Here is a 27,383-nt window from a genome sequence, read left to right on the forward strand (position 1 = left end):
ACTACCAAATATCCTTTTGCTCGTTATCTCAGCTCTAATTCCTCTCCAACAGCATTCCGAACGACACCTACCAACACATCAACATGGCATCCGTACAGCAGCTCTTCTCGCTCGAGGGCCAAACCGCCCTCGTAACAGGCGGAACACGAGGTATCGGTCAATCCATGGCTCTCGCGCTCGCAGAAGCAGGAGCAGACATCCTCCTCGTCCAAGTACGCCCTCTCCACTCTCTCCTCATCCCCTCCACCCACTAACAACCATCCCCCCAGCGCGACACCAGCAACCAAACCACACGCCAAAAAATCGAATCCCTCGGCCGCAAAGCCACAATCTACACCGCGGACCTCTCCTCCAAGTCCTCCATCACCGCCCTCATCCCCACCATCCTAGCCGACTTTCCCAGAATCCACATCTTGGTAAACTGCGGCGGCATCCAAAAGCGACATCCCGCGCACCAATTCCCCGACGAAGACTGGGACGCCGTCCTACAAGTAAACCTCACCTCCGTCTTCCAACTCTGCCGCGACGTCGGCGCACACATGCTATCTCAGCCCGCGGACCTGCCCTTAGGCCGCCGCGGAAGCATCATAAACGTTGCTTCCCTGCTAACCTTCCAAGGCGGCATTACGGTGCCGGCGTATGCGGCGAGTAAAGGGGGTGTGGGACAGTTGACCAAGGCGCTATCGAATGAGTGGGCGGGTAAGGGGGTTAGTGTTAATGCGATTGCGCCGGGGTATATTGCGACGGATATGAATGAGGCGTTGATTAAGGATGAGAAGAGGGCGGAGAGTATTCTGAGTCGCATTCCGGCGGGGAGGTGGGGGAGCCCTGAGGATTTCAAGGGCGCGGTGGTGTTTTTGGGGAGCACGGCGAGTGCGTATGTTAGTGGGGAGGTGCTTACTGTTGACGGGGGGTGGATGGGTAGGTAGGTTGGTAGGTAGGTTGGTGGGAGTGGATGGGTGGATAGGCTTTAATGGCATGTTTTCTTGAGTAACTTGCATGGACAAAAAACTTAGTCTTGGATCAAGGGATTTGTTGACTTGACTTCTCATCTCATCACACGAACCGTCTCAAGGCATTGTGATTCCCTAGTTATCTGAAGCACTGAGTTTGAGTGAGACATCTTCAGCGAATTCCAATGTCTTATTGGGTATAGTTTTTTGTTCCTATCCTACATGCACAACCTACAACTTGCTTGCCCCAAACAGTCAAGGTCCGCTGAGATCCATGCCCTCGGGCTTATCCGGGAACCCAGCGTTGACACCAAATGGCGGGTATACATAGCGGGTAATACCCTTCTCCTTGTGAATCTTCTCCAACTTCTGCATATCCTCGTCGTCAAGGGAGATGAGCTTCTTGTTCTCGTCGATGCGGGATGGGGTTACGGATTTTGCGAGGACGGAGGAGTTGCGGGCGACTTTGTGATCCGTTAGTAATGTGGGTGTGAGGAATCGGGTGGGCGGAACTTACGGTGGTAGCTCAGTAGTACAACGGCAGGGCCGACGCTGTGCTTCTTTGCGACTTCGTTGACGCCCTCGTCCTTGAAGAGTGGTGAGCCTGTGCTTCCGAGCGGACTGTAGGCTGTGATGTGGATGCCCTTCTCCTTGCAGAAGTCGACGACTTCTTGTTGTGGGCATAGTGGGTGATTCTCGATTTGGTTGACGGCGGGGACGATGGTAGCGATTTTCAGAAGCTTCTCCATGTACTTGACGGAGTAGTTGGCGACACCGATGGCCTTGACCTTGTCAGGGTGTGATTGGATCAACTTCTCGAGGTTCTTCCATGTGTCTTGGTGGGTGATGGAGGTGTCAATGTCTCGCGAGCCGTCCTCGTGCTTGGGGAAGAGGGGGTGGTTGCCTGCGCATTTGTTAGTCTTGTTTTCGTCTTGTCTGAAGACATTAGACTTACCCTTGGGGTTCATGGGAACAGGCCAGTGCATGAGGTAGAGATCCACATAAGGTGTCTTGAGCATATCCAAGCTCTTTTGCAGACCCTCCTCAGCGCGAGTGTGGAATGTGCACCAGAGCTTGCTGGTAATGAACAAGTCCTCTCTCTTCACGATTCCGCGCGAGATAACATCCTGCAGCGCCTCGCCGACTTCATCCTCGTTTTGGTAGCAGAAGGCGCAGTCAATGTGTCTGTAACCACTCTCAATGGCGTGGACAACAGCTTTCTTGACCTCGCCAGGCGCAGACTGCCACGTTCCCAAACCCAGGGCGGGGATGGTCGCGCCAGTGTTGAGAGGGATAGCGGTATTCATTTCGGGCTGTGGGTTGAGGATACTCTTGGGTGTACTCTTGAGCATAAACTTGGAGAGGGCGGGATTCATCGCGACTCCGGCTTTACTTGGGTATTAGTAGCAGTGGGGTGTTGCTGGCCAGGCCAGGGGCAGGCTTGCTCGCATTGCTTGGAAGCTTCCATATTGTGGCTGAATGTTACGCTTCCGGCATGGCTCAGGACATACGTCAACCGTGATTGACTCTATAATTCATTCCGAGGACCGATGCTGCCCCGCCATGCGTCCCCCGCCGGCGTAGCTTCGGTCCGGGGAGGCTTCTGATACGCGCTCGACGCGCTTCAGCCTCACGCGAAATTTTCGCAGGAGACGACGCCCAGGAAAGCCAACGTGTTCGTGGGGTTGGTCGGGGAAGGTGGCACCGAGCGTCACGTGCTTGAAGGGGCTGGAGTTGGAGCCAGCTGGGGCGTCATAGTGCAGCACGTTTTCCGGGCTACTGCAGCCTTCCGAGTGTTCACGACGAGGTGAAAAATCCATCGGCTGTTGGGGCGGCGAGAATTTCCGTTCCGAGACACGAGCGGCGAAAGTTGCACCCTTCAACCCCATAGAGACGCGCACGATGCATGCCCACCGAACCACGGCAGATCTAACGCAACTAACCAACCACTACGGGCGGAATGCCAAACTGGACCCTTAGCCGCCTTTCCAGAACCCCAGATCTCGCTCCGATTGCTCAACGGCAGATTCCCAAAACGGGGAGAATTGCCTCATGGTGCAGACTTATCTTTGTTCGAGCCTACGACGGCCCTACGTAGTGCGGAGTGACCTCCACGAGTGGATCTCAAAGATGGAGACGATGAGAAATCTGACTCCAGGAATTCAGGCTGGGCTTACTTCGGAAGTGATGATGTTTGCTAGTTCTGGCAATACCATGCTGCATCGTGTCGAGGTACGGAAAGGATAAGTACTCCTCTCATCTTGTCTCGAATACACATCAATCATACCATATTTCATCTACATCTCCAAACATCACTTTACAGCCTAGAGCTTTGTCGCACTTTGTATACTTCTAAGATACCCCTCATCTTCACCAACCACCCTTTCCACCATGGCACCCGGCGCCATCTTCGAGACGCCCAACGTGGCTGAGAACTTCAACGACCACCGCGATGGTCTTGCCCTCGAGGCGACTTCCGACGCCATCGACGACGTCAACGTGCTCAAGGCCGCCATGAAGGTCAAGAACGGCACCGCAACCCAAAAGGAAAAGGACATCTACGAGCAATCCGAGTTCGATGCCGAGAAGGACAAGACCCAATTTCGCCAATACGAAGAAGCATGCGACCGCGTCAAGAACTTCTACCGCGAGCAACACGAGAAGCAAACCGTCGCCTACAACCTCAAAGCGCGCAACGCCTTCCACAGCAAGACACGCGCCGAGATGACCATCTGGGAAGCCATGGAGAAGCTCAACACGCTCATCGACGAATCCGACCCAGACACCTCGCTCTCGCAAATCGAGCACCTCCTCCAATCCGCCGAAGCCATCCGCCGCGACGGCAAGCCACGCTGGTTCCAGCTCGTGGGCCTGATCCACGACCTAGGCAAGCTCCTCTTCTTCTTCGACGCGCAGGGCCAATGGGACGTAGTCGGCGACACATTCCCCGTCGGCTGCGCCTACTCCCCCAAGATCATCTACCCGGACACCTTCAAGAACAACCCAGACTACAAGGACGACATCTACAGCACCGAGCACGGCATCTACACGCCTGGCTGCGGCATGGATAATGTCATGTTGAGCTGGGGCCACGACGAGTACCTCTACCATATCATGAAGGAGCAGAGCAGTATCCCTGATGAGGGTCTTGCGATGATCAGGTATCACTCTTTCTACCCGTGGCACACGGGTGGTGCGTACAAGTGGATGATGAACGGCAAGGATGAGCGCATGCTGGATGCTGTTAAGGCGTTCAACCCGTATGATCTCTACAGCAAGAGCGATGAGGTGCCTAAGGTCGAGGACCTCAAGGAGTACTACTTGGATATCATTGATGAGTTCATCGGCAAGGACAAGAAGTTGAAGTGGTAGACCAGCGGTTGGTCTGCTGGATTAACGAGTTTCCTTTGTTCTGGGCGTTTGGGTATATAGATGACGCGGAGTGCCGAACAGGCCCGCGATGCAATTCACTTTTCTTGATCTCATCGACTTGCCTTCCTCATTTGTGATGTTGGAACGCCATATCACTATTCATGTTAATTGGTGCACTACCAGAGGGACTACATTTCTTGCATTATCGTCATGAACATCCATCGCATTCCCATCACCACTAATGCTACTCAACACGTCTCAACCGACAGAAATCTCGCACATACTCGGGCTCCAACGAAGCTTATCCACAAACCGGGCTCTCACACTCCTGCCCACAATGCCGACGTGAACCGCCATGTGTACGCAATTCCATGATCGTGCGCTTATACGGCTCGTATTCCCTCCCATCATCTCTTGCACCATCTCCTCCGATACCTTGTTCCACATGCTCCTTGTCTGCCTAACGGCGCACTCATTCGAATTTCCCAGTCGATCAAGCATCCAAGGCTCAGGCGGTTTATAAACGATGGGGCCCAATGAAGAACAACATCCCCATACCACCGGGCCTTTGGAAGCACAGAACCAAACGGTCGCCGCGTCGCATCGTAGTTGTCTAACAAGATCGGGCGAATTATTGGTGGAGGAACTGGAAGAGGTACATTTTCGGCGGTTTGTAGACCAAGTTGCTGATTACTCGTAGAAGGCACTTCCAGCTCCTCTATCGTGGTGGGTGTGCTTTGAACTATGGTGGAACTATCGCTGCTAGCCGCCGGTTCGAAAGTGAGCTTTTCAAGCTTCTTCTCGATATGGGTTATATCGCCAATTGCATCATTGTCGGACTTTGTAACGATGCTGTTCTTGAACATAGCTACGGGTGCATCTTGTAGCGTCTCTGTCTTTGCATAGTTCTTCTCGGTTTCGGCCGTCATGATTGTGTGTCTCTGCCCAGATAGTACTTCGGTAGTGAATTTCGGAGCGGTCCGCGCAATGTGAGCCCCAAGATGATAGTAGAAGAAGTAGAGCTTTTCATCATAACATGATACTTATTGGTCTCGTAGATAAAGTGATGAAGTGTTTGCTCCGATGAGCAATCTCCTTCTTTCATGCTTTGATCTAGGTAACCAGATGTGTCCAGAACGTCCGCGGTGTCAACTGCAGCTTGACATAACCTTATGACTATTGCTCAAGACCTCCTTCGTGAACAAGGTAAGTAGAGTCAACGACAACCTGCTCGAAGCCACTACTAAAATAAGATATGTCAGCATGCACGCCACGAGATACTTGGTCGTCTACACGTTTGTGGAGACAAATTAATGCTGCGCAGTACGACAGCGCACGTGTCTTTCATTAAAACCGAGAGAAATCATCAATCTCTATGCACAAAAGTCGGTGTTTGTACGGGTTCGCAGAAGGTCGCTAAGAGGAGAATAGCTATCCATGAATTGGACGCAGATGGTGTATTCAACGTCCAGCAGTACCGCTCGCGCCTGTAAGACCATAAATTCTGTGGCACGGCATGCGAGTCTTCAGCACTTGGAACACGACAGAAGAAAATGTGCATATTGTATACGTCTGATCAGAGGTTGTTGAGCGCATTGCTTACAAGGCAGGAACGAGGCATCCCGGCAACAACGAGGCTGAGACGACCTTAGCTGATCACCACGTCAAGAACACCATACATGGAGACTAGCAATAGCAAATCAATTACTTGCTAAAAGATGCAGCGACTCCTACCACATGTTCACGCGAAATAACGCGTACCATCGCGCCCATGCCCACCGGAAGCCCGCGGCTCCTCCCACCGCCCAAGCCCAGCCAGCCACGCCACGCACCATCCCTCGGCCATCCCTCCCACCATCCCTCCCACCAGCCTACCCATCCACCACCATCGTCACCACCATCTTCCGCGGACCTCAACCCAGTCCCCGCGCATCCACACCCACCCGCCTATGCACTGACACCGTTCCGCAACGTTCTGCAACGTTATTGTAGTAAACACATGGTCCCTGCTCTACCTGCCTTACCCGTAGTCCCCACAACACCACTCCTGATCACCCGCAATCTGATACACACGATCTGCACCCGGCCGGTACATACGCGTCAGCACTTCCAGAAAAAGAAGTAGTTGCTGGAATAATGTGTAATTGTAAGCACGACAGACGCACAAACCCTCATATATGGGGCCGCGGAGCATCGCGGAGCGTGGGAGAAGGAAAGGCGCCCCCACAGGGCTGAGGCTGATGCTGATGATCTGCTGGGGCGGAAAAGGATAAAAGTGGAGGTTGAGGCTGGAGGTTAAGTTGACTTCATGTCTTTGACTTTATGTCTTGAGTTGCGCGATTGACTTACTTGTCGATTTGTTTACTTGTCATTGTGGTCATTGCGTGACTTGCGCCAATAAATGCTGTGACAGTGTGCCACGTATGCTTGGCGCCAGCTGTGTAGCTCAACGCGATGTGGATTTGGGCAACGTGGTCACTGAGAATGCTTCACGACAGGACACAGTTGGCTACACAGTTGTTCCGAGGGCGGTGACACGAGGGCAAAGAGGACAAAAATCCGTAAGTGTCAGCACAGTCAAGGTGGAAAGAGTAATGTCGTGAGAGATTATCATTGAGTTACTATCTACAGGAGCCAATGCTAATGGCCCATCCATTTCCCATGTCGGGGTATCAATCGCAGTCATAAAAGACTGCCCAGGCACAATGAATCCGTCATTATCATTATGCCTTCGCGTGAGTGTTCGTTAGGAAAGAAGAGAAAGCTGCGCCATGCATCCACGTATCCAAAGCCCGCCTCGCATTACCGACCCGATGCTACCGACCCGATGCTACCAGTCATTATACACATTACTCCATCGAGCGAGGACCTTGGTTGTGACGTGAAGGTGAGACGCTTAGAGGAGGAGCCATGCGGCGATACCGGCACCAGCGAGGATGGGCATGCCAGTGGCCTTGGCAGCGGCGCCATCAACGACGGAGGAGGCAGCGGAGCCAGCAGCGTCGGTGGCAGAGGCAAGGGCAGAGCCAGCGGAGTCGGTAGCGGACGAAGCAGCGCTGCCGGCGGACTCGGTGATGGAAGCAAGCTCGGAGGCAATGCTTGAGCTGGCGGAAGCGAGAGCACCGCTAGCAGAGCTGATAGCAGAGCTAACCTCAGAGGCGATGGAAGAGGTGACGCTCTCGAGGCCAGAGGCGGCGCTGGAGGCAGCGCTGGAAGCCTCGCTGACGACAGAGGTGATGACGGAGGTGACAGCTGAGCCATCAGACTGGACAGCGGTGGCACTAGCGACGGCTGAGGTCAAGATGGGAAGAGCAGCGGGAGTACCAGAGCCAGTGGCAGCGACACCAGCGCAGCGAGCGTAGGCCCACTGAACGGCGGAAGCAGACTGGTCGGCGTCGCAGGCCTGGCGGGTGCAGTCGCGGATACCGTAAGCCCAGTTGGACTGGGTGCAGAAGCAGCTGATGTCGGAGCTCTCGCACTGGAACTCAGTCTGGGCAATGGTGGCCATGTTGTTGATGCACAGGTTCTAAGCGACTGTTAGCATTGATCGGGATAGTCAATGGCAGTGGGGACACTTACGGCGCAGTCACCGCTGGGCATGGGCATGTCCTGGGCAAGAGCAGCACCGGCGAAGGTGGCAGCGAGAACGGCGTAAGACCTCATCTTGACTGTGGGTGGGGGAGAGAGTTTTTGGTGAAGAGGATATTGAAGTAGGATACTAGGTATCGAAGTGAGGGTGAGTCAAGGTGAGTTGAGAGGTGCTTGAGGTTGAGGATGCTGGATGAGGAATTGAGAGAGGGGGCAGCTCGAGCGGGTTTATATCGTAAGAACACAAACAGTCGGGGCTGGGCCGTGGCTGGTTAGTGAAGTTGCGCGCAAACAGGAGGCTGCAACGGGCTGGGTGACGGGTTGGCGCGTCAGTAGCGGAACTAGCGCGAGCAGGGAGCAGCAGCCAAGCCCAGGCACAGAGACTCCACGATCGCCGCCAGAGCAGGGAAACTCGGAATGCACGACCGGTCCCCTGCGCGCCCATTGGCCAATGCGCCCAGCGCTCCTACCTTATGATGTAGCCACGCCAACCACACCCCAGGGCCGATATCCGAAGCTGCATGTACAACTCACATGTCGAACCAGCTTTCTCGTCGCGACTCGCTCGACTATGGTATCCGCTCCGTCACCTTCGTCATGCCTTCCAGCTCCACAGTCACGCTTTCACACAGCATCCTGCCCGAACTCGACCGCCGCTGCACACAATCGGCCTTCGCGCTGGTGTGACGGGCTACCAAATTAATCAAATCTTGTGTGCATTCAAGCACTACCAGTCGTCGTGACGTCGAGATAGCGGCTGCCGCTTGGTGCTTACCCGCCCTTTCATTTCCGTTTCACAAAGCTACCAAGAACCCACGAATCTCGCTTCCCCACGAGTGCAGGGGGGCTGGATGAGATCCAGGCCCATAGATCGCTCTTCACCGGGCCAACAGCTGCCAATCACCCACCCACCCTACGGCAAATACCACCTGTGGCGCATGTCGCAGTCTATCAAGCCGCAGCATCAAGCCGCAAGAGTAATCCGCGCCTCTGCATCGCCCTCCAGCTTCGGCGCCGACCCGTCTCTGTCCCCTTCGCCCGCCTCCTGCTGCTCGGCCAGATGCTTCTCTTCAGCTGATGTGATGCAGTGCGTGTTCGCGCCTACCAAACAGCGGTCAGCTCTGTGCGTTTGACTCGGGGGAGACGACAAAAGGAATAATTAAGCTCACCCAACTTATTGATCGTCTCCATCCACTCGTCGTAGGGGTCCGAGTCGAAAACTATGCCGCCCTGCAGCCAATCATTAGCCTTGTGTCTTGCAGCTAAAGCAGGGAATCCGTTAAACTTACCCCTGCTTGGAGATACGCGATGCCATCTTTGACAAGCATGGTTCTTAGCGCAATGCATGTCTGCAAAAATCAGCCTCCTGTCAACCTGGAACAAGGCAAGACTACTCACGTCCATGGCACCTTCAATCTCCTTGTCGCCATCAATACTGCCGTAGCCAAAGTATCCCACCGCGCCAGCATATACACCGCGTTTTTCCCGCTCCAGCTCAGCAATGAGCTCCATAGCACGCACCTTGGGCGCACCGCTCACCGTGCCTGTTGCCGGTTAGCGACATTTCCAACTTTTTCAACGCGCTACCTACCAGCTGGGAAGATAGAGCGGAACGCGTCGAATCGTGTCTTGCCAGGTCGCAGCACCCCGGACACCTCCGAGACCAGGTGCTGCACGTGGGAAAACTGGTTTTGATTGCAGTTAGCATAGCCCTCAGTTTGATATCATAGCGCTCGCTTGATATCATCGCGCGGTAGCTCATCGCATGATCCACGGTAATCACGGTTCGGACGGAACGCTGCTCACCTTTTGGACAACCATTAGCTTGTCAACTCGTGTCGAAAGTGGGTCGCACACGCGATTGACGTCATTGCGAGCCAAGTCGACCAACATAACCTGTACAGCACAATGTAAGCTTCCAACGTCGCTGCATGCACTTTGATGTCAGGCAACCCACATGTTCGGCCCGGTCCTTGAGCGAGTTGGACAATTCGTCTGCGAGTGCTGCATCTTCTTGCAGTGTCTTGCCCCGCTTCACTGTGCCGGCAATGGGGTGCGTGATGATGCGACCCTGCTCCTCTTTTACCAGCAGCTCGGGACTTGCCCCCACTATCTGAAAATCGTCACAGTCGACGAAGAAGAGGTACGGTGAGGGGTTGACGTTGCGGAGGTTCCGGTACACGTTGAAGGGGTGCAATGAAGTCGGTCTTGCAAACCGTTGCGAAGGTACTGCCTGGATGATGTCGCCAACGCCAATGTGCTTCTTCAATGTCTTGACGTGGTTCTCGTACCCCTCCTGGCCAATGTTGGATGTGTACTGATGGCCTAGCTGTATAGGCCCTTGTTCCGGTAGCGGGATGTCCTTGTCCTTGAGTATCGTCATATACCTCTTTAGTGTACTCTTCGCTTCCTCGTACGCTTGTTCTAGGTCGTCCATGCTGTCTGGGACCTTGACGTACGTTATGACCTTTACGACCTGCGCGAAATGGTCCAGAGCCACCAGGGTATCGAAGAGCATGAAGAAGCTCTCTGGTACACCCAGCACATCCTTCATGTCATCTCGCCGTGTCTTGGGCTCGAAGTATTTGACGCAATCATAGCCAACGTATCCCACCGCGCCGCCGGTCATAGGAGGTAGTTGTATCGAGGGTACGGTCGCGACGCGGCTCTTTGCGAGTTCCTTTTCGAGGAGGGGTAGTGGATCGGTTTCTTCGCCATGGCCCGGGCCGGTCTTGATGACTTTGCGAGGGTCTGAAGCTTGTCAGCTGTGTATGCCGGAAGTTTGTTCAAGTACCGACCTGCGCCAATGAAGCTATACCGTCCTATGGTCTCGGTTGTCGCAGCACTCTCGAATAGGAAGGATAGTCTTGACTTGGATCTGACCCCACGATTAGCATGTGCGCAATCGATCCAACCCCTCCCGCTTCTGACAGTCGATTCTCACAGCGTTTCTCCGACGTGACCCAACCCCTCCAGTCCACATCGCATGAAATGAGTCACACTCACTTTGCGGATATCTTCAGGTATATGCTTGACGGGGTCAAGAACTCGGCGGGTATCGAGGAGAAAACGGGCACGAGGTTCGGTGGGTTGGGCGACTTGACTGCTGCAGCCAATACCTCTCGAATGGTGTCAAGCGATGGCTGAACGCCTAGCTAAGTGGTCATGCGCTCAGTTCTGTAGCCAGCCGTGTGTGGAGTCATGAACATACCTGTGACGCCATCTTTGTATAGAGTGAGATATGTGTCTATAAAACGTCTGATAAGCGGTGAAAACAGAAGAACCTGTGAATTACAGTCCTCGTTATGTGTATTGAAGCCAGAATTGATGAATCTCGGGCCAATCGGAGGGGCCACAAAGTGTTATCGATAGCAAATTCCTTGGCGCACTAGATCTCCGCAGGCCTCGGCGATGCACGCACGTCACAGGCGGTGACCAGCCTTCTCCCGTCTCCCGCGCTTACGCAGGTGTCCGCTCTCTTCAACACCAGAGCGCATCGCTGTTGGAGCTGTATTCCTACCCTTGAGAGCCTTTGGACTGCACGCGCATTGTTTGGGAAGCCAAGAGGAGGATGTGGCCATCGCGCGGCCACGAAAGCGCAATGGACATTCCTCGCACCCTAGATCGGCCATGGACCCCTCCGGAACTCGAAGACAAGGCAGACTACTTCAACATCTACGGTACCTCTCCTCCACGATATCCTATCGCGACCGAGCAGCGCTGGCTGAAAGAGGCCAATCGGGTGCCTGACCAGCCTGCTTGGGTCACAGATAGCTTCGGGTTGAACACACCTGCGACAGGACCGCGACCGAAGCCCAGCTCACGACTTACTGAGCCAGCGCCATACACGCCTACGCGGTCGTATTATGACGATTCATTGCATTCGCGTACCCAAGGCGAACCGCGCTATCCCTACACTCCTGATAGCTCACGCATACTACGTCGAAACAACACCGAACTCCCCGCCTCACCGACACCATGGGACGACGACTCGGAGACATCCTCATCGCCCGTACAGAATGCGCTCTCATCCTGCATCGCGCACTTCGAGAACCTCATCCAGACACACCACCCCGACGAAGAGCAAATGGAGTACATCGTCGGACAATTCGAAGCCATGACCGCGCACCTCTCCTCACCCAGCGCCTCCCAAACCGAAGCGACACACGACGACAAGCCCTCCTCCGACTCCAGTCAGGAACTCGCCATCGTCACACAAGCAGAGGGTGAGCAACACCAACTTGAAGCCAAAACGTTGCACCACGAAGCTTATGTTTCGCAAGTAGGCAACTACATCGCGGGCGTGCAAAAGTACATCTACGACCTCAAGACGCGCATGGACGAGTTCAAAACACTGAACCGCATTCAAACCGACATCATCAACGATTTGCGCAAGCAGATGAGGTCCGTCCGCCAATCCATGCGCGAGGAGCTGGACAAGAGCTACCATCACGACGATCTTGCGAAATCTGTCTGGTCGGATTTCGGCGCAAAAAGCGAGGCGCTACAAGAAGATGATGAGGTTCACGATAACAACGATACAGCGAAAGAGCTCGGCATGCTAGACAGCTGTATGACGCTCGTCGAGGAAGAAGACCTATCCCGAGAGATTCACGAAGAATACTCCAAACTACTACGCGATACCGTGGATACTCTCATTACCGAAGAGCCGTCATCGCCCAAGCGGAAGGTTATTACCATCATCCGATCGCCTCCCCGACGCAGCTTCTGGGGCTCCATGGGCGAGGCGCTGGATGCGGTTTCGAATTTGCTCTTGGAAGAATGATTTGATGCGAGATGTGGATGAAGACAACTTTGCCTACGGCCGATATTGCATTTGACGACTATAATGACGATCTTGGAATCACGCATGCACTTGGATATTGAGATTTACAATGATTTACGGCCGTTGTCAGAGCACATGAATGATGAAGGATGAAGCGGGGGTTTTGCATATGAAAGAGGAGGTGGTTGCATTTGGATTGCGAACGGCCGTGGAATGACTTTGGGTTATATTGTGAGCATATGAGTGGCGTTGTCCTTTTCGTTCTCTGGTTTCTTCCTTTGACGCAACAGCATTGGTACGTTCTGGATACCCATTTAACGTTGATCGGTTGGCATTGCATGATTACTGTTTCTTTTGTTGTTGTTTTTTCCTGTAGTATACTTGGTTCACTTGCGAAACGCTACTCTTATATACTGAATCCTATGATGTGATATCATGATACTTGGATTAGTGATCTATTGCATACCCCGGTGGATATACCGCACCGTTTGCAAAAATCTAAACTTAGCTACAACTTCACACTACACATCCCATCGCAGATGCCGAACAACAGCAGAATGAATGCATTGGTATCACATGGTCAATGTCGAATCCTCTCTCAACAACCCCCTTCACCATCCTACTCAACATAATCCAGACTTCCCTTCCCCACAGTCCCCTTCGTCGCCTCAGGCCCCTTCTGCTGCCTAAGCTTCTCCTCAAACTTGGCAAACTCCTGCAACGCAATCTCCTCCTCCTGGTCCAGCACCTGCTGAACCCCCTTGACCTCCTCAATATAATGCATCAACATGCTCTCGATCCCGTTCTTGAGCGTCACAGTACTAGAATCGCAGGTCCGGCACGCGCCCCTCAGCTTCAACATGACTTGTCCGTCGTTGAAGCCGCGGAACTCAATGTCGCCGCCGTCTTCTTGGATCGCGGGGCGGACGCGGGTATCCAGCAACTCTTTAATCATGCCGATGACTTCGTCGTCGTTTTCGTCGTAGGCCAATGAATCTGCTTCTTGGCCGCCTTGGCCTTGCTCGCCGGGTTTGGAGGCGACGGTGTTGACGATGGGTTGGCCGGACGTCATGTATTCGTTGATGAGGGCGAATACTTCAGGCTTTACGTGCGACCAGGGCGTGGATGTGTCTTTGGTTACGGTGATGTAATCCGCGCCGAAGAAGACGCTGGTTACGCCGTCGATGTTGAGGAGTTGCGCGGCGAGCGGGGAGGGGTGCGGTGGCGCGAGGGTGGAGCGGGGATTCAGGTATTCGAGGAAGGGGGAGGAGATTGTTTCGGGGAGGACGCGCTGGTTGGGGTTGAACTTTAGGGCCTGAGGGAGTTAGTATGGGGTGGGGTTGGGGTTGGAGGCAGTGCGTACATCGGCGTTGGGTGTGGGCTCGGTTTGGATGAACATGGTTCGTCGCGCGACTGTCGCTGATGGAGCTGCTACTCTTTGGCTCCATGGCTGTGCTGTTGGTCTATGTTGCAGTCTCGAGGCTGTGATGGGCGATGATTGCTGGTGCAGACATCTCGTGGCGATGCGCGGTGTTGCGGAGCGTAGAGACGGTGTCGCACGGGATAGGCTGCACATGGCAGAACGTGGGATTGTGCTTGAGGCCATCTTTTGTAGAGGTGTGGATGGTATGTTTGGTGGGTAGGGTGGTGTGGTCGCAATGGCGAGGTATGTAGGTTCGTGAATGAAAGTTCGGGAACTCGGGCCAAACGAAATATGACGTTTGTCGGATTATTCAGCCACACGCTGACTGGCTCCCACTGGTCCATAGCTCCTTCTTTCCTTACTTTCTCTACACAACATACAATGCAGTTCGGAAGCATCTAAAACACCGACTTAGCCTTCTGTTGGGACTGTAACCGCATGGCAAATTCTCTACTTGTGTTATTCCTTCACAGATGCGAAGCCCTTCCGCATAATACACCATGGATGATCACGTATGTTCTCGCGTCAGATTTCCATCGGTACCATTTCATTTACTTGTCTTATTCTATTGGGCGACTCGTACGATCTGATTCTATCGGGTGGCGCGTACGATCAGGACCAACAATTGGCTAATCTGCAGTCATCTGCCCTTCTGACGCGCCACAACAGCGCACTTCTCATCGCGCACCCAGGACTTCATCCCACCCGAGTTTCTTAGGCCGTGGAGCGATACACTTGAAGAACACCTTTATTTCCGGCACGGCATCGTCTTATTGTTGGCACAGACCAGCACGGCTGAATCCCAAATTATACGATTCATCTTGGGTAAGTAAATGGATATGGGGGCCAAACCTAAGCGCTATTCCGAATATTACAATTACGCCCTGCGTAGGGCTGTGACACAGATTGCCTACATCGGTCTGTCTTATTTAATTAACTACCTGACGAGTCCGTTCGCCTTTCTTCGTCATTCCTCTTCTTGCCGTCCTCGTTGTCTAACTCCCTTATACGTTGCGATGCGTGTGTGCCTTCTACAGCGGGTGATATTCTTCACTTTGGCAGTAGGCGTTTGGGCCGATTGCTACTCACGCGATGGTGCGTATGCATCCGTACTTCCGGAACCAAAAGAGTCTTGCCATCATAGGCCCTTCTGTCTATTGCTAACGTGCGCTTCTCATAGGCGAGACTTTCCAATCTAACAACCCGACTAGCGATGAATTAGTCTCATGTGGCAAAGGCACGAACAATTGTTGCTTATGGAGCGAAAGTTGCGGCAGCAACTTGCTGTGTACAAGATCAGGAAACATTGGCCGGCAATATTGCGCCGATAAGAACTGGACGGGCTGTAGTGACTTGTTTCCCGGTGAGTCCATACAGTCTAAGTCTTCATACAGAACACTATTGAGAGGACTTTCTAGAACAAGATTGGCAGGGGATAGGACTAATATCATGCGGAGAGAACGTCGTGTGTTATGGGAATGATCGATGTTGCACAGATGGGCTATCTCAACTGCGCTATGTCAACCCGCTGACAGGTAAGTCTTGCCTCTACGAAGTGCATGTGAGACACATACTGACTTCGTACCCCTAACTCTGCAGGCAAAGTAAGCGACGCACAAGACAAGGATTCCGACGCGACAAAGACGCCAATGTGGTGGAAGGTCGATAGCTCAGGTATACTAGCCAGCTTGGGTACGGCCACTGCCTCACAAGGCGTCGCAGTATCAGAAGCGACAACCTCAACCAATTCACAAAGTACACCCGCGTCCTCGGACGGTAGTGCAGCGGCCTCTACACCCACCAGCGCGCCGTCTCCAACAGCAACCAATACCACAGATCAATCCGATGTATCGTCGAGCGGTGGTATATCGGCGGGCGCAGGAGCAGGCATCGGCGTCGGCGCAACTGCTGCTATAATCATCATTGCGTTGCTCGCTTGGCTCTTCTTTCGCGAGCGCAAGAAGAGGAGAGCACTGCAGAAACCGGCCATGGACACAACCATGCATCAGGCCCATGCTGCTCGGAAGGATATGCAGGATTACACGCACGAAGCACCACCCGATGGGCGTACTGAGTTGGAACAAGAGAGGGCGAGATATGAGATGGACGGGAGGGCGGGGCAGGAGTTGCCTTGATGTTGGGAAGCGATTTGGTCTTTCGCCCACCGTCCACCGTCAATATATCCTTTCACAACGAGCTTATCTTCCACATACAACCATAGGATCTTGAGAATTGGGTTTACCCGCGATCCGTCAAAACTCACAGTGCTGGGTGCTACTGGCATGCCACGAACACAGGACTTTGGCATGGAACGATTGGACACGCTTTTCACTTGATCTCTACCTCACTGGTGACTGTTATTTTCGTGCAATCGCTGGGTGATATTCCACCTGTCCGAGTGCTGGCAATGCAAGCCTGGCGCTCGAAGCGCTCGTCTCCATGGTTGTGCAGGATCCTCTCAATGGTCTCCACGGAACTTCCGTCTAATCTGGGACACAACCTTTCTTCACTACTGACGCGGATCGTTGTCGAATACAAATTGGGTTTCTTCCCTAGTTTGGGCTGCGATCCCACCGTGTACACTTGCAGCTCTTTGTCTTCGGTCGATTGTCCGTTTTCGCCTCGTGGAGGATTTTTGCGTGATGCGTTCGACGAGAGGTACGAGCTGTATTTGCCAATCGCAACACGCCAGAACGGCCGCAGGGCAGGGAAACATCCAGCGATCATGAGGACGTTGTTCTCAGTCCTGCTTGAGTGAGTCAAGGTCTCTTGTGTTCGATAACACTACACTCACAGATACCAGATCGTTATCTCTGACCAAGAGTGTGTCATGTCCGCGACATTGGAGATGCTGCCCATTGCTACGATCTTCATGATGGTTGCGAATGTGCCACTGCCAACGTCAGTAATTGCACCAACAGTGCGGCGAGGTGACCTTACAGAATGCTACCACCCATCAGTATTACAAGATTTCGCTTGTCCTTTCGAGGAATGTTCAAAGTCCTTATGATAAAGTACGGCATGATGGCGCAAAAGACGTCCATCATCGCGTTATACACTGGGGCTTCAGCACCTGGCAGAGACATTGGCATTCTTCCAACATACCTGAGACCGACTTTCCGACAACATCCAGCATTGCGGGGCTCAAGCATGTGCCCTCAATCTGCGGTTTCCAGGACTTCTGTACGGGCGAACAAAAGAAAATCATGACAGAGCATGAGAGTGTGGAGCCGATCAGTAGGACGACCAGAGGGGCGTACGCGACACACTTGTGCGATAGACGCGCTGTGTGTCCTCGGATCTAGGCTGGTAAGCTAAGAGTCCCGTCCATTGCATAGTCCTGTGTACTTACTCTCATTAGTGCGATGATGATGGAGGCTTTCGTGAAGAAGGCGCTGACGATGGAGAAGCAAGGCGCCAACAGCACGTACATGGTAGCCACAGCCTGATCTTCTGGATCGCTGATGTCCCATACATGTTGTCCAAGGCCGTGCGCAGTGCCGGCTGTTACGAGCGATGTACACACTACAGCGAAGATCTGATGTTCGAGTAAGTCAATGGCTATCGAATGTAGGACTGAGGTCTAAAGTCGAACTCACCAGGCCAGCAATCATACACCAGTCGTCCCAGCCCAGAGTCGTCGTCACGATTCGTGCGCGTGTATATGATCGCGCTAAGACGAAGATGGATGAAAATGAGACCAGCGTCCACCCAACAACATTGAGGACTTTTCGATAATCATTCATGTCAGCGGGAAGTGGCAGCGAAAAACCTCGAATACATCACAATGGCACTCACAAGAGACTTCACAGGGCAGAGCATCGTTCTCATACTGCTCCTGGACATACTGGGTCCCAAGTATGGGTCATTCGAGCGTGCTATCGCTCGTTCAGGTATGCCAAGCTTGTGCCGTATGGCTTCTGGCGCGGCACACTTTCCTACTTGCCGAAATTCCTGCAGAAGCGTCTTATAAGCGTTCATAATTTAATAGCTTAAGCGACTTTACATTTAATATACTAGCACTAGATAAACTAAATAATCTAAATAATTAACTAGATAACTTATTACTTATAATAGCTACTTAGCTATTTCTACTATATTTTTCTACTTCTTTTATTTATACTAATATTAAATAAAGATTTTATATTTAGCTAAAATAGCTAGTACCTACTTATATTATACTTTATTATTAAATATAGTATTTAAAATAGCTTACTTATAAAGTATTAGCTAAAAGCTTAGTAGCTAAAGTTAATAAACTAAATTTAATACTACTATTTTTTTAGTAATTAAAAAGTTCTTAGCTACTAAGTTATTACTTATAAAATATTAGCTATATATACTATATTTATATTCTTAGTATATATAATATACTTTAAATCTTTTTAAGAAAGAAAAAGTACTTTTTAGTATTTTAAGTTCTTATATAATATAATAGTATAGTAGTAAAACTTTTAAAAAAAATAAGTTTAAAAATAATAATAAAATAGTAATAAGTAAATTATAGCTTTACTATTTTTTTTTTTACTATAGTAAACTTTATAAAAAATAAATATATTATTAAAATATTAGATAGTAGTAATATACTATAAAAGCTAAGCTTAGTAGCTAAATTAATAGTAAGTATATTAAAAGCTATAATATATATATAGTATACTTAAGAAGTAGTACTTATAGTAGTTACTTTTTATATTTTCTTTTTTTTAACTTATACTTATATATAATTTCTTCTTTTAGTTACTATTTACTTTATTTTATAGTACTATAATAATATAAAGTAAAATAAGCTACTTATAACTTTTATAATATTAATAACTTTAATAAAAAGATACTTTTATAAATAAGAGAAATTACAAGTATAATACACTAATAGCTTAAGCTGTGCCGCAATCCTACACAACGCTACCTGGGTACGCTCGTATCAACCCAGTCGCCCCACGCACTGTTATTGGCTGTGACAAAGGACGGGCCGTGGTCCGCCCCACTCAAGTTCAGGGAGCGGGCCGTATCGAAGCCTCGCATGAGATGAAGCACCGAAAGCTCAAAACATGCCCTGCTATCGCGTTGTATCGCATCTTCGGATAAACAGCGTATTCCCTCATGCCTCGAATTTCTGGATATAAACCACTCCAACCTATTCACAATGGCCACATTATCAACAACAGTCATATTCGTTGTCAGTCTGCTGGCAATATTGTACCTCTGGCTCCGTAAACGACAAGACTCGAATTTACCTCCGGGACCGCCTCGGTTGCCCATTCTCGGCAATTTACACCAGGCTCCCAAAGAAGCCGTCTGGGTTACATACCAGAGATGGGTGGAACAGTATGGTCCTCTTGTGTACCTCAATTTCGGCGGCACGAATGTGATATTGATTGGAGACCACGAGGTGGCCAAAGATCTGCTCGACAAGAAGGCAATGATCTACAGTAGTCGGCCACGCATGGTAAGTCACGAGTCCGTTCTGCCGACAGCTGTAATAGCGACCTGATATATTCCAAGGTCATGGCACAAGAATTGACGTGCAAGAGCAAGCACATAATGTTCAAGCCATTCGATGGCGACTTTCTCTTGCACCAACGACTAGAAGCTCCTGTGCTCAGCCCGCGTGCGTCAGCCTGTTACACGGCAATTCAGGACCTAGAGAGCAAACAGCTCTTGAAGAACCTTCTTCAATCAAACGACTTCCCCAAGGAGTTTGAGCGCTTTGCGGCGAGCATCGTATATTCCATCACCTTCGGTATGCGCATCATCACCGGCGACGAATGGCAACTTCAGACCAGTCACGAGTGTCTTAAGAACTTTACTATTGCCGGTCAGGTGGGCGCGTGGATAGTCGATCTCTTCCCGTCTCTCAACCGCCTCCCAGCACCATTGACGCCATGGAAGAAAACGGCTGAGGCGTGGTACCAGATGTGGGAAAATCTCCACATGGCCAACATGCAAGACGCACTTAAGCGCAAGGGATGGAACTGGGCCAAAGAATTCAACAAGTCAAAGGAGGCAAAAGATCTCGCTGCGACAGAGATAGCATGGGACCTTGGTATCCTGTGTGATGCTGGCGTCGAAACTACACAAGTTCAACTGCAGATTTTCATTTTGGCATGCGTAGCCTACCCAGATTGGATTGCCACCGCGCAGAAAGAGCTCGACGAAGTCGTCGGTACGAATCGCCTTCCTGGATTCGAAGATCTGAGCAACCTGCCCTATCTTCAGGCCGTGGTAGAGGAAAACTTTAGATGGCGGCACATTGTGCCAGCTGGGATTCCGCATGCCACGACCCAGGAGGACTTTTACAAAGGCTATCTGATACCCAAGGGTTCAGTTGTAGTTCCCGTGTTCGCCGCCATGCGCCAGAACTCCCGCACATATGACTCACCAGAAGTGTTCCGGCCTGAACGCTGGATCGAAAAGACGCAGCCTGCCAACTTTGGGTACGGCCGCAGAGTTTGCCCTGGACGATTCATCGCACGGAACTCGCTAGCAATAGCGATGGCAAGGCTGCTTTGGGCGTTCAACATACGCTCTAAAGATGGCGCGAGGATCAACGTGTCAGAAGAAATGTTTACAACTGGGTTTGTGTCCGGCCCAAAACCATTTGTTGCTGTCTTTGAGCCGAGGTCAGAGGAGCGCAAGGGTCTCGTTGAAAGAGAATTGGACCTGGTTGACAAGGACATAGCGAATCTTCTAGACGAGGCCAGAGGGAAACAGATTGCTGCTGGACTGTCGCCTCAAGGGTAGCTACCTTAGTTTACAGCAATGCACACCTTGCCGATGTGTTGACCTGATACCAAATACTCAAAGGCAGAAACGACCTCATCCCTCCCAAAGCCAAACACCTTCTCTACGGGCACATTGAGGTTCTTGGAAGTCACGAAGCGTGTGACATCTTCCAGCTGTTGCTTAGATCCAACCATGATGCCGCGGACGATTGCACCCTTCGATAGGGCAAGCGCTGCCACGTCAGGCATCTTCTCCTGGGGACAGGAGGCAAGGAACCCTATTACAGCAATGTTTCCGCCGTAAGCCACTGCATCAATGCTTTGACCGATCGTTCCAGCTCCACCGTTCTCGAGAATGAAATCTGCACCGTGGCCATTGGTGATCTTGAGCACCTCCTGGGACCAAGCAGGAGTCGATTTGTAATTGATGGTATAGTCGGCACCGTACGTTTTTTGAACGTGCGCGAGCTTGTCGTCTGACGAAGAAGTGATGATCGTGACAGCGCCTGCAGCCCTAGCCAAGATAAGCCCAGTGATCGAAACACCACCAGTGCCTACAAATGGAATCAGCGGTAGCTCTTATAATTAACTAAAAAGAACTCTTACCGAGAAAGAGCACTGTCTGGCCAGGCTTCAACGGAACGTTGCCGTAAAGCGCATTCCACGCGGTGGTTCCTGTGCAGACCAGAGCCGAGAGCTGAGCGAAGCTGAGCTTAGTAGTTGAAGGTACCCTGACGAGTGCCGAGCTAGGCAATGTAATGTATTCTCGAAGCACTCCATCGTAACAACCACCCAAGCTATGGTGCCAATCCGGCATAGCACCGTACAAGGTCTTCAAGTCAAAGGATGCAATCACCTTGTCTCCCTCGGCAAAGTCCTCCACGTGGCTGCCCACACGTACAACCTCTCCGGAAAGATCAGAGCAAGGCACCACATTGTCTTTCACCGGGAAAGGGTACTTTCCGGTGGAAACAGCAAAGTCGCGGAAGTTGAGAGCTACATTCTTGATTCGGATCAAGACTTCTTGAGCGGAGGGTTCGGGCACGTCTTCTTCGCTAACCTGAAGGTCTTGGATGGAAGTGCGCTGGGGCAGTCGGAAAACTCGTTGTCTGGTCATAGCGAATAAGGCTGTGTAAAAGTTGGGGGGTAAAAGGTGTGACGAAGCAAGTTCGATACCCAGCTTGGTGATCGTACCTGGGCGCCTTTATAGCTTTCTAGCGGCACCAAGTATATTGAACCCAATGTTGATAACGTTATTTGTCTACATACCAAACTACACCGCCGAGCAGATGCTTCCTTGTATGCACTAGGGCCATTCATACAGGTGTAACCGCAAGCGCCAGGTCTTTGATCATTAGTCGGATGGAGATTAGACTGCACGTTTTTTTCTTCTCAAACTACATGCTGGGTTTGACCTGTGCCTGGCTAGATAGCGCTTAGGGGAGGCGATGTGCGATCACTTTCGTGCGTGCTTTCCTATTCCGGATTATCGGGTGCTTCGGCTTGCTTCTGACACGGCCCAACCTCGGTAAAGTGCTTGGTATCGTTGAGACCCTGGCGTCAGGGCAAGTGGAAGCGCTCCAGGGCTTACCCACCTTCTCTACGATCACCTCAACGCATTAGTGCTTCCATTCCCCGTCCTACATGATACATCAATACGTAGTTTCTGACATATTGCCTCAATGGCAGGTGACCCAGAGATCGTTGCGCAAGCCAGTCGAACAAGGTCTCGATTGGGTTGGTAAGATCGAAACCACGTCATCATTGCCTCCAATAATGCTAATGTTGCAAGCTGAAGCCTATGCTGCCGGCGCAGAAGGCGGAAGTGTGCGTTCTATCCCAGTTTTCGTGCGTGTTTTTTGGTTCATTTTTCCTAGGCGATGGAGCTCAGCCACGATGCCGGGGTTGTCAATCTCGCGGTGATGAGTGCCGCTGGGGTCTGAAAGCGTCGTTCCATCCGTCCAGGGCGCTACAATTGTCCAGCGAGCATAGCGCTGCTTTGCTTGCCGTTGAAGGGGAACGAGGCCAATCTGGCGGGCAATCCGTAACGACTGTAAGCTAGGGTCGACAGTTTTCTTAGGTCTTCCTCAAGTGTGCGTGCTCACAGTGTTTAGATTGTGGATAACACGGATCAAATCGTGCGCGAGTACCAAGATTTCTACGCTGCCATATCCCTAGATCCTGGGAGCTCGAGCGCGGCCGCAGCTCGGTCAGAAAGCCACTTGGACGCGAGCACTTCTGATTATCATCTGGAAGCTTCCATTGCAGAGTACGCCGAATTGGAGCTCACCTCGTCAAGTTCGGTTGTGTTGGACCGCAACGTCGCGGCCAATCTTGCCGCGACGGCTCAAAGTCAGGGTCTTGAAGATAGTGGTCGTTTGCTCCAAAGCACCTTTCCCTCTCTGTCCTGGCATGCTTCGTCAGTGAGCACGTCAGCCTCCTCAACTTTACTTGATCGAGCCGTCAGCTGTGTTGCGCCATCAGAGATTGAGGCTGACCTTCCTGTGTCAAAGGCGGAACAAGCTCGGCTCGTTCGTGTGTATCTGCAAGAAACGGGGACGTGGTGCGAGGCCACAGACTCATGCAGGCACTTTACAGGATCATATGTTCATAAATTGATGGAGAACAAATCGTTCGCAGCCGCAGCCATGGCTCTGGCATCCCGACAGCTTGACGCCCTACGTCACAGTCAGCGTCAGAGTACGTTAAGCCTTTATCAGCATGCTGTGCAGTCACTGCTTCACTATGAACCATCTCAGTGTGGTGAAGCTACATTAGCCACTTGTATCCTACTAAGTGTCTACGAAATGATGGCTTCTGATGTTGGCGAGTGGAGACGCCATCTTAAGGTTCGTTTGCCAGGTAATATTGGTGGATTGCCAATGTTGACTTCTTCTACAGGGCTGTGTCTGGAACTTGAAGTCTAAAGGTTGGAACGGCTCTAGTCCAGGACTCATAAAGGCTTGTTTCTGGGCTTTCGCACGTATAGGTACATTATGGTTACATCGCATCACGTCCTCTTGCTGAATCGTTCTTAGTCGTATGGGCAGCCTTTGTTCTCGAAGAAGAGACCCTGATACCAACCGGTGATTGGGTCGATGACAGCAATGTGCGGTCAATTGCGGCCACTGCATCAATTGACGCTTACTGCAATCTTGCTATACTTATCTTCGCGAAGATAATAAATTTCATTGCAATGAGCCGGAAACAACAAGGACACTTATCTGACAGCTCGTCTACTATTAACGCATTGTGGCATGAACTACAAGATTGGCGAATTCATCGTCCGAGGCAAATTCTTTCTCTCATCAGAACAGAGGCACATCAAGGGAACCCATTTCCGACTGTTCTACATACCAGCAACTCGTCGGTTTGCGGCAACACTTTCTACCATGCCGGGTCCATTCTGCTGCTCCGGACGGGAAATGTACATCAGGACGAGATGCACGCTGAGACAGAGAAGTATGATCCAATCTGGCATGCCAAAGAGCTCTGTGGGATCAGCTTAGCGAATTCATCGCATGCCAACTGGGCCAATCACTTACAGCCTCTTTACATTGCTGGGCAGGTATTCGGCGATAGCTCGACTAAGCAGCAAGGTGTTCCACCACGACTGAATGAGAGCGACGTTGCAAACGATGTGAAGTATGCGGCAGAGAAGCTCGCGCTGTTGAGACACCTATCCAAGATAGAGCAGGATATTGGCTGGACGACCTCTGGTAGAGCTGCAGACCTGAGAAGACTTTGGGGGCTCGGGTAAACAAATTGTAGAGTTTAGCATGTTACTTGTTCTTTTACATTACTGTTGCTCATCGTGTTAAGTAGGGTTCATTGGCGGAAGATAGTCGACAAGCATGCCCTATGCAACTAGTAAAAGGCAACAGCTTCTATGTATACGTTAAACGATGTTGCAAACTAAGCGCCATTAGAAACTTTGTTACTGATAACGCTGTGCGATAACATTTATATAAGCTTAGCTGCCGGGAAGCATTGGACGAAGTCTTTCACTCGCCGTTCATCGTCAATATTTACTCCCATGATGAGCTTATCTTCCACATACGACCACAGGATCTTGAGAATTAGTTCTCTTGCCCGACTCGCCGTTTGCCATGGAATCGTTTTGGGAGCCACGAAGCTGTTTTGGGATAATTCATGTGCCTAATCCCGATTACGGAAAACGGAACTCTTTTGCACATGGCGCCGAATCTCTCACGAGACTGGCGCTGACTCCGTCCGGGCGGCTAGCGGAGTCGATGGGCTGGATTCATTCAAAATGCGTTTGCTTGCTGATTGGGCCTGTCACACATGCCATCTTCTTACATATCCACACCTATACCTGCACGTAGACACTCTCTGCTACTTACTCGCACGCATGCACATATACACCCCGAAAATCTTACCATGCAAGAAGTTACTGGAGCAGCAGCGATCAAATATGTAAGGCAGACTTCACGCACAGAGGAGCAGCTGATTGGAAGATAGCTTGTATTTAAAGTAGAGAGAATAGCAGACAGAGAATAGAAAAGAGAAAGAGAAAGGTAAAGACCCTCACATCTGCTACCTACGGCTGCCCCACATAACACGGGCCCTCGTACATTTCGTTGCAATCCGAATTGCCTCGCACGAACAGCACTGCAGTGGGACACTGTCTGGTCGACGGTCCAGCCTCAATGCCGACTCGGGGAATAGGGGTGGATGTCGTAATTATAACTTGATTGCATTCGCCGAGGTCCGGTAGCCCGGATTGAAACCAAGTGAAACCTGCGCAGTTGGAACCTGGCGCGAAGCATTCGCGACAACATTCATCAAATGTGTAGTAGGTATCATCTTTGGAGTACGACGGTGGGTCTTGCCGACAGCCGCTAATTTTGAGGGTGGAGGGATTGCCGCAGGCTGGAGAAGGTTGCTTATGATTAGTAAGGTTCTGTGACTAGGCATTTTCTTGTGATTAGGAACAGGGGGATAGGAGGTGAGGAGTAAGTGTAAAAGATGACACTACGTACGGTTTGGGGCTTGACGGACAGCGTAGCCGACTGTGTTGGATACGACGGTCGAGGTGCGCGTTGACGTTACAGTGGTAGCCACTGTATCTGTTCTCGGTGAGCCCTACATTGGTACACTCAGTCAACTATTCTTCGTCGAGGCTTCTTATGCGAAAGGCACCTTACCGTTATCGTAACAATCTTGGTTGCTGTGGCCATTGCGACGCTCGAAACAGTTATTGTGCCTGCAACACCGTCAGCCTCCGTGGACCTCGGTCCATGGTGTCCTAATGTACTTTGTACTGTACGGGTCGTCTTCATCGTCGATGTCTGCAATAAAGTGATCGTAGTTCTAGCGGCGGAGACGATACAGGAGCAGGCAGAAGACAGTTCTCGTCCAGCAAACGCAGCCCATTGCGCTGGCTTAGTTGGTGCTGCTCGCGCCACTGCCGCCGCATCTGTATACTCAGTGAACGTCAAGGTCTCGGTGGAAGTTGCACTAAATCCCACTTCAGCATGGATGGAATTATCTCGGTTGACGATACTACTTACGTTGCTTCTACTTGGGTCGAGACGGTGACAGTGACGACCTGCGGGACCGTGTTTGGTAAGGTGACCGTGAAAAGCGAAGTACTATGTAGAAGTTAGGGTGGAAGCTTCTTTCCTTATCAGACAATTACCTGACTAAGGTCGAAACGGCACTAGCTGTGACTGAGATCGTTGTTGTAGACGCTGTGATCGTACGAGTGGTAGTCGCTGTCGTAGTGACAGTAGAGGCTTTAACCTTAAGAAGGTCGGAACAGAACGCTTGAGCAGTTGGCAGGAGCAATTTCGGTATCAGAGGAGTGACCAACGCGCATCTGACTGCACGCGGCTCATGCAAACGCGGGTTTCCTGAAGCATAAGCGATCGCGCTGTTCAGAAAAGCGAAAGGGTAGATGGAGAGCTTCATGTCGTGCAATCGTCTAAGAATCGTCTCGCGAATGACTTACACGCCGTGTGCAAATCATTCTGGATCCTGCTTTCCATTTATGGTGAATGACTTTCTGAGCGACAGAATGATATGGCGTCTTAGCACGCCGAAGGGCGCCCTTCTGGGGAAGCTATAGAATGTGTCCAATCCGGTGCGCTGTTGCCAAAAAATTGCCCCAGCCGTGTGCGGGCTTGATACCACAAGTTTCATTATCTAGCCAGCCACAAACGCTTCGATGCGCTGTTGCCAAAAAGTTGCCCCAGCCGTGTGCAGGGCTTGATACCACAAGTTTCATTATCTAGCCAGCCACAAACGCTTCGGTGCGCTGTTGCCAAAAAGTTGCCCCAGCCGTGTGCAGGACTTGATACCACAAGTTTCATTATCTAGCCAGCCACAAAAGCTTCCTACGCATACCGAAATGCCTCTACAGGTTATTAGCAAGAGTAGAGAAAGGCTCTAACTAGCTTCGCGAAGACGCTGCTGTGCACTATTGTTTAGTCTTCTTCTACCCCGCGATTCTCCAGCAGATCAACCTGATGAAATAAGCCTTCGTCTAACTAATTATTGTAAGACTGAGGCTAGCC

The 27,383-nt window shown here is 51.3% G+C and overlaps 9 protein-coding genes across 9 annotated transcripts; 4 read left to right on the top strand and 5 right to left on the bottom strand.

Moving 5' to 3' along the window:
* Positions 1 to 83: 83 nt before the first annotated feature.
* Positions 84 to 929, top strand: J4E92_003040 (uncharacterized protein; the record flags this gene model as incomplete). Its single annotated transcript, XM_051494440.1, has 2 exons — positions 84 to 212; positions 270 to 929. The coding sequence occupies 2 exons, from the start codon at positions 84 to 86 to the stop codon at positions 927 to 929; spliced, it is 789 nt and encodes a 262-aa protein (XP_051354733.1).
* Positions 930 to 1,208: 279 nt separating this feature from the next.
* J4E92_003041 (uncharacterized protein) lies at positions 1,209 to 2,329 on the bottom strand (the record flags this gene model as incomplete). Its single annotated transcript, XM_051494441.1, has 3 exons — positions 1,209 to 1,417; positions 1,471 to 1,857; positions 1,909 to 2,329. The coding sequence occupies 3 exons, from the start codon at positions 2,327 to 2,329 to the stop codon at positions 1,209 to 1,211; spliced, it is 1,017 nt and encodes a 338-aa protein (XP_051354734.1).
* Positions 2,330 to 3,344: 1,015 nt separating this feature from the next.
* Positions 3,345 to 4,325, top strand: J4E92_003042 (uncharacterized protein; the record flags this gene model as incomplete). Its single annotated transcript, XM_051494442.1, has 1 exon — positions 3,345 to 4,325. The coding sequence occupies one exon, from the start codon at positions 3,345 to 3,347 to the stop codon at positions 4,323 to 4,325; it is 981 nt and encodes a 326-aa protein (XP_051354735.1).
* Positions 4,326 to 7,221: 2,896 nt separating this feature from the next.
* On the bottom strand, positions 7,222 to 7,988 carry J4E92_003043 (uncharacterized protein; the record flags this gene model as incomplete). The annotated part of the gene is made up of 2 exons (XM_051494443.1): positions 7,222 to 7,851; positions 7,905 to 7,988. 2 exons carry the CDS (start codon positions 7,986 to 7,988, stop codon positions 7,222 to 7,224), a joined length of 714 nt encoding a protein of 237 aa, XP_051354736.1.
* An 889-nt stretch (positions 7,989 to 8,877) lies between these two features.
* TRP2 (anthranilate synthase component 1) lies at positions 8,878 to 11,136 on the bottom strand (the record flags this gene model as incomplete). Its single annotated transcript, XM_051494444.1, has 10 exons — positions 8,878 to 9,014; positions 9,083 to 9,143; positions 9,203 to 9,262; positions 9,312 to 9,457; positions 9,505 to 9,598; positions 9,720 to 9,809; positions 9,871 to 10,664; positions 10,712 to 10,791; positions 10,920 to 11,068; positions 11,125 to 11,136. 10 exons carry the CDS (start codon positions 11,134 to 11,136, stop codon positions 8,878 to 8,880), a joined length of 1,623 nt encoding a protein of 540 aa, XP_051354737.1.
* A 378-nt stretch (positions 11,137 to 11,514) lies between these two features.
* Positions 11,515 to 12,699, top strand: J4E92_003045 (uncharacterized protein; the record flags this gene model as incomplete). The annotated part of the gene is made up of 1 exon (XM_051494445.1): positions 11,515 to 12,699. One exon carries the CDS (start codon positions 11,515 to 11,517, stop codon positions 12,697 to 12,699), a length of 1,185 nt encoding a protein of 394 aa, XP_051354738.1.
* Positions 12,700 to 13,318: 619 nt separating this feature from the next.
* J4E92_003046 (uncharacterized protein) lies at positions 13,319 to 14,305 on the bottom strand (the record flags this gene model as incomplete). Its single annotated transcript, XM_051494446.1, has 2 exons — positions 13,319 to 14,014; positions 14,063 to 14,305. 2 exons carry the CDS (start codon positions 14,303 to 14,305, stop codon positions 13,319 to 13,321), a joined length of 939 nt encoding a protein of 312 aa, XP_051354739.1.
* Positions 14,306 to 19,265: 4,960 nt separating this feature from the next.
* On the top strand, positions 19,266 to 20,863 carry J4E92_003047 (uncharacterized protein; the record flags this gene model as incomplete). Its single annotated transcript, XM_051494447.1, has 2 exons — positions 19,266 to 19,568; positions 19,625 to 20,863. 2 exons carry the CDS (start codon positions 19,266 to 19,268, stop codon positions 20,861 to 20,863), a joined length of 1,542 nt encoding a protein of 513 aa, XP_051354740.1.
* A 5-nt stretch (positions 20,864 to 20,868) lies between these two features.
* On the bottom strand, positions 20,869 to 21,961 carry J4E92_003048 (uncharacterized protein; the record flags this gene model as incomplete). The annotated part of the gene is made up of 2 exons (XM_051494448.1): positions 20,869 to 21,398; positions 21,451 to 21,961. 2 exons carry the CDS (start codon positions 21,959 to 21,961, stop codon positions 20,869 to 20,871), a joined length of 1,041 nt encoding a protein of 346 aa, XP_051354741.1.
* Positions 21,962 to 27,383: the final 5,422 nt, after the last annotated feature.

This window comes from Alternaria infectoria (assembly GCF_024043175.1).
Source record: "Alternaria infectoria strain BMP 0036 chromosome Unknown scaffold_4, whole genome shotgun sequence".
NCBI classification, from domain to species: Eukaryota; Fungi; Ascomycota; class Dothideomycetes; order Pleosporales; family Pleosporaceae; genus Alternaria; species Alternaria infectoria.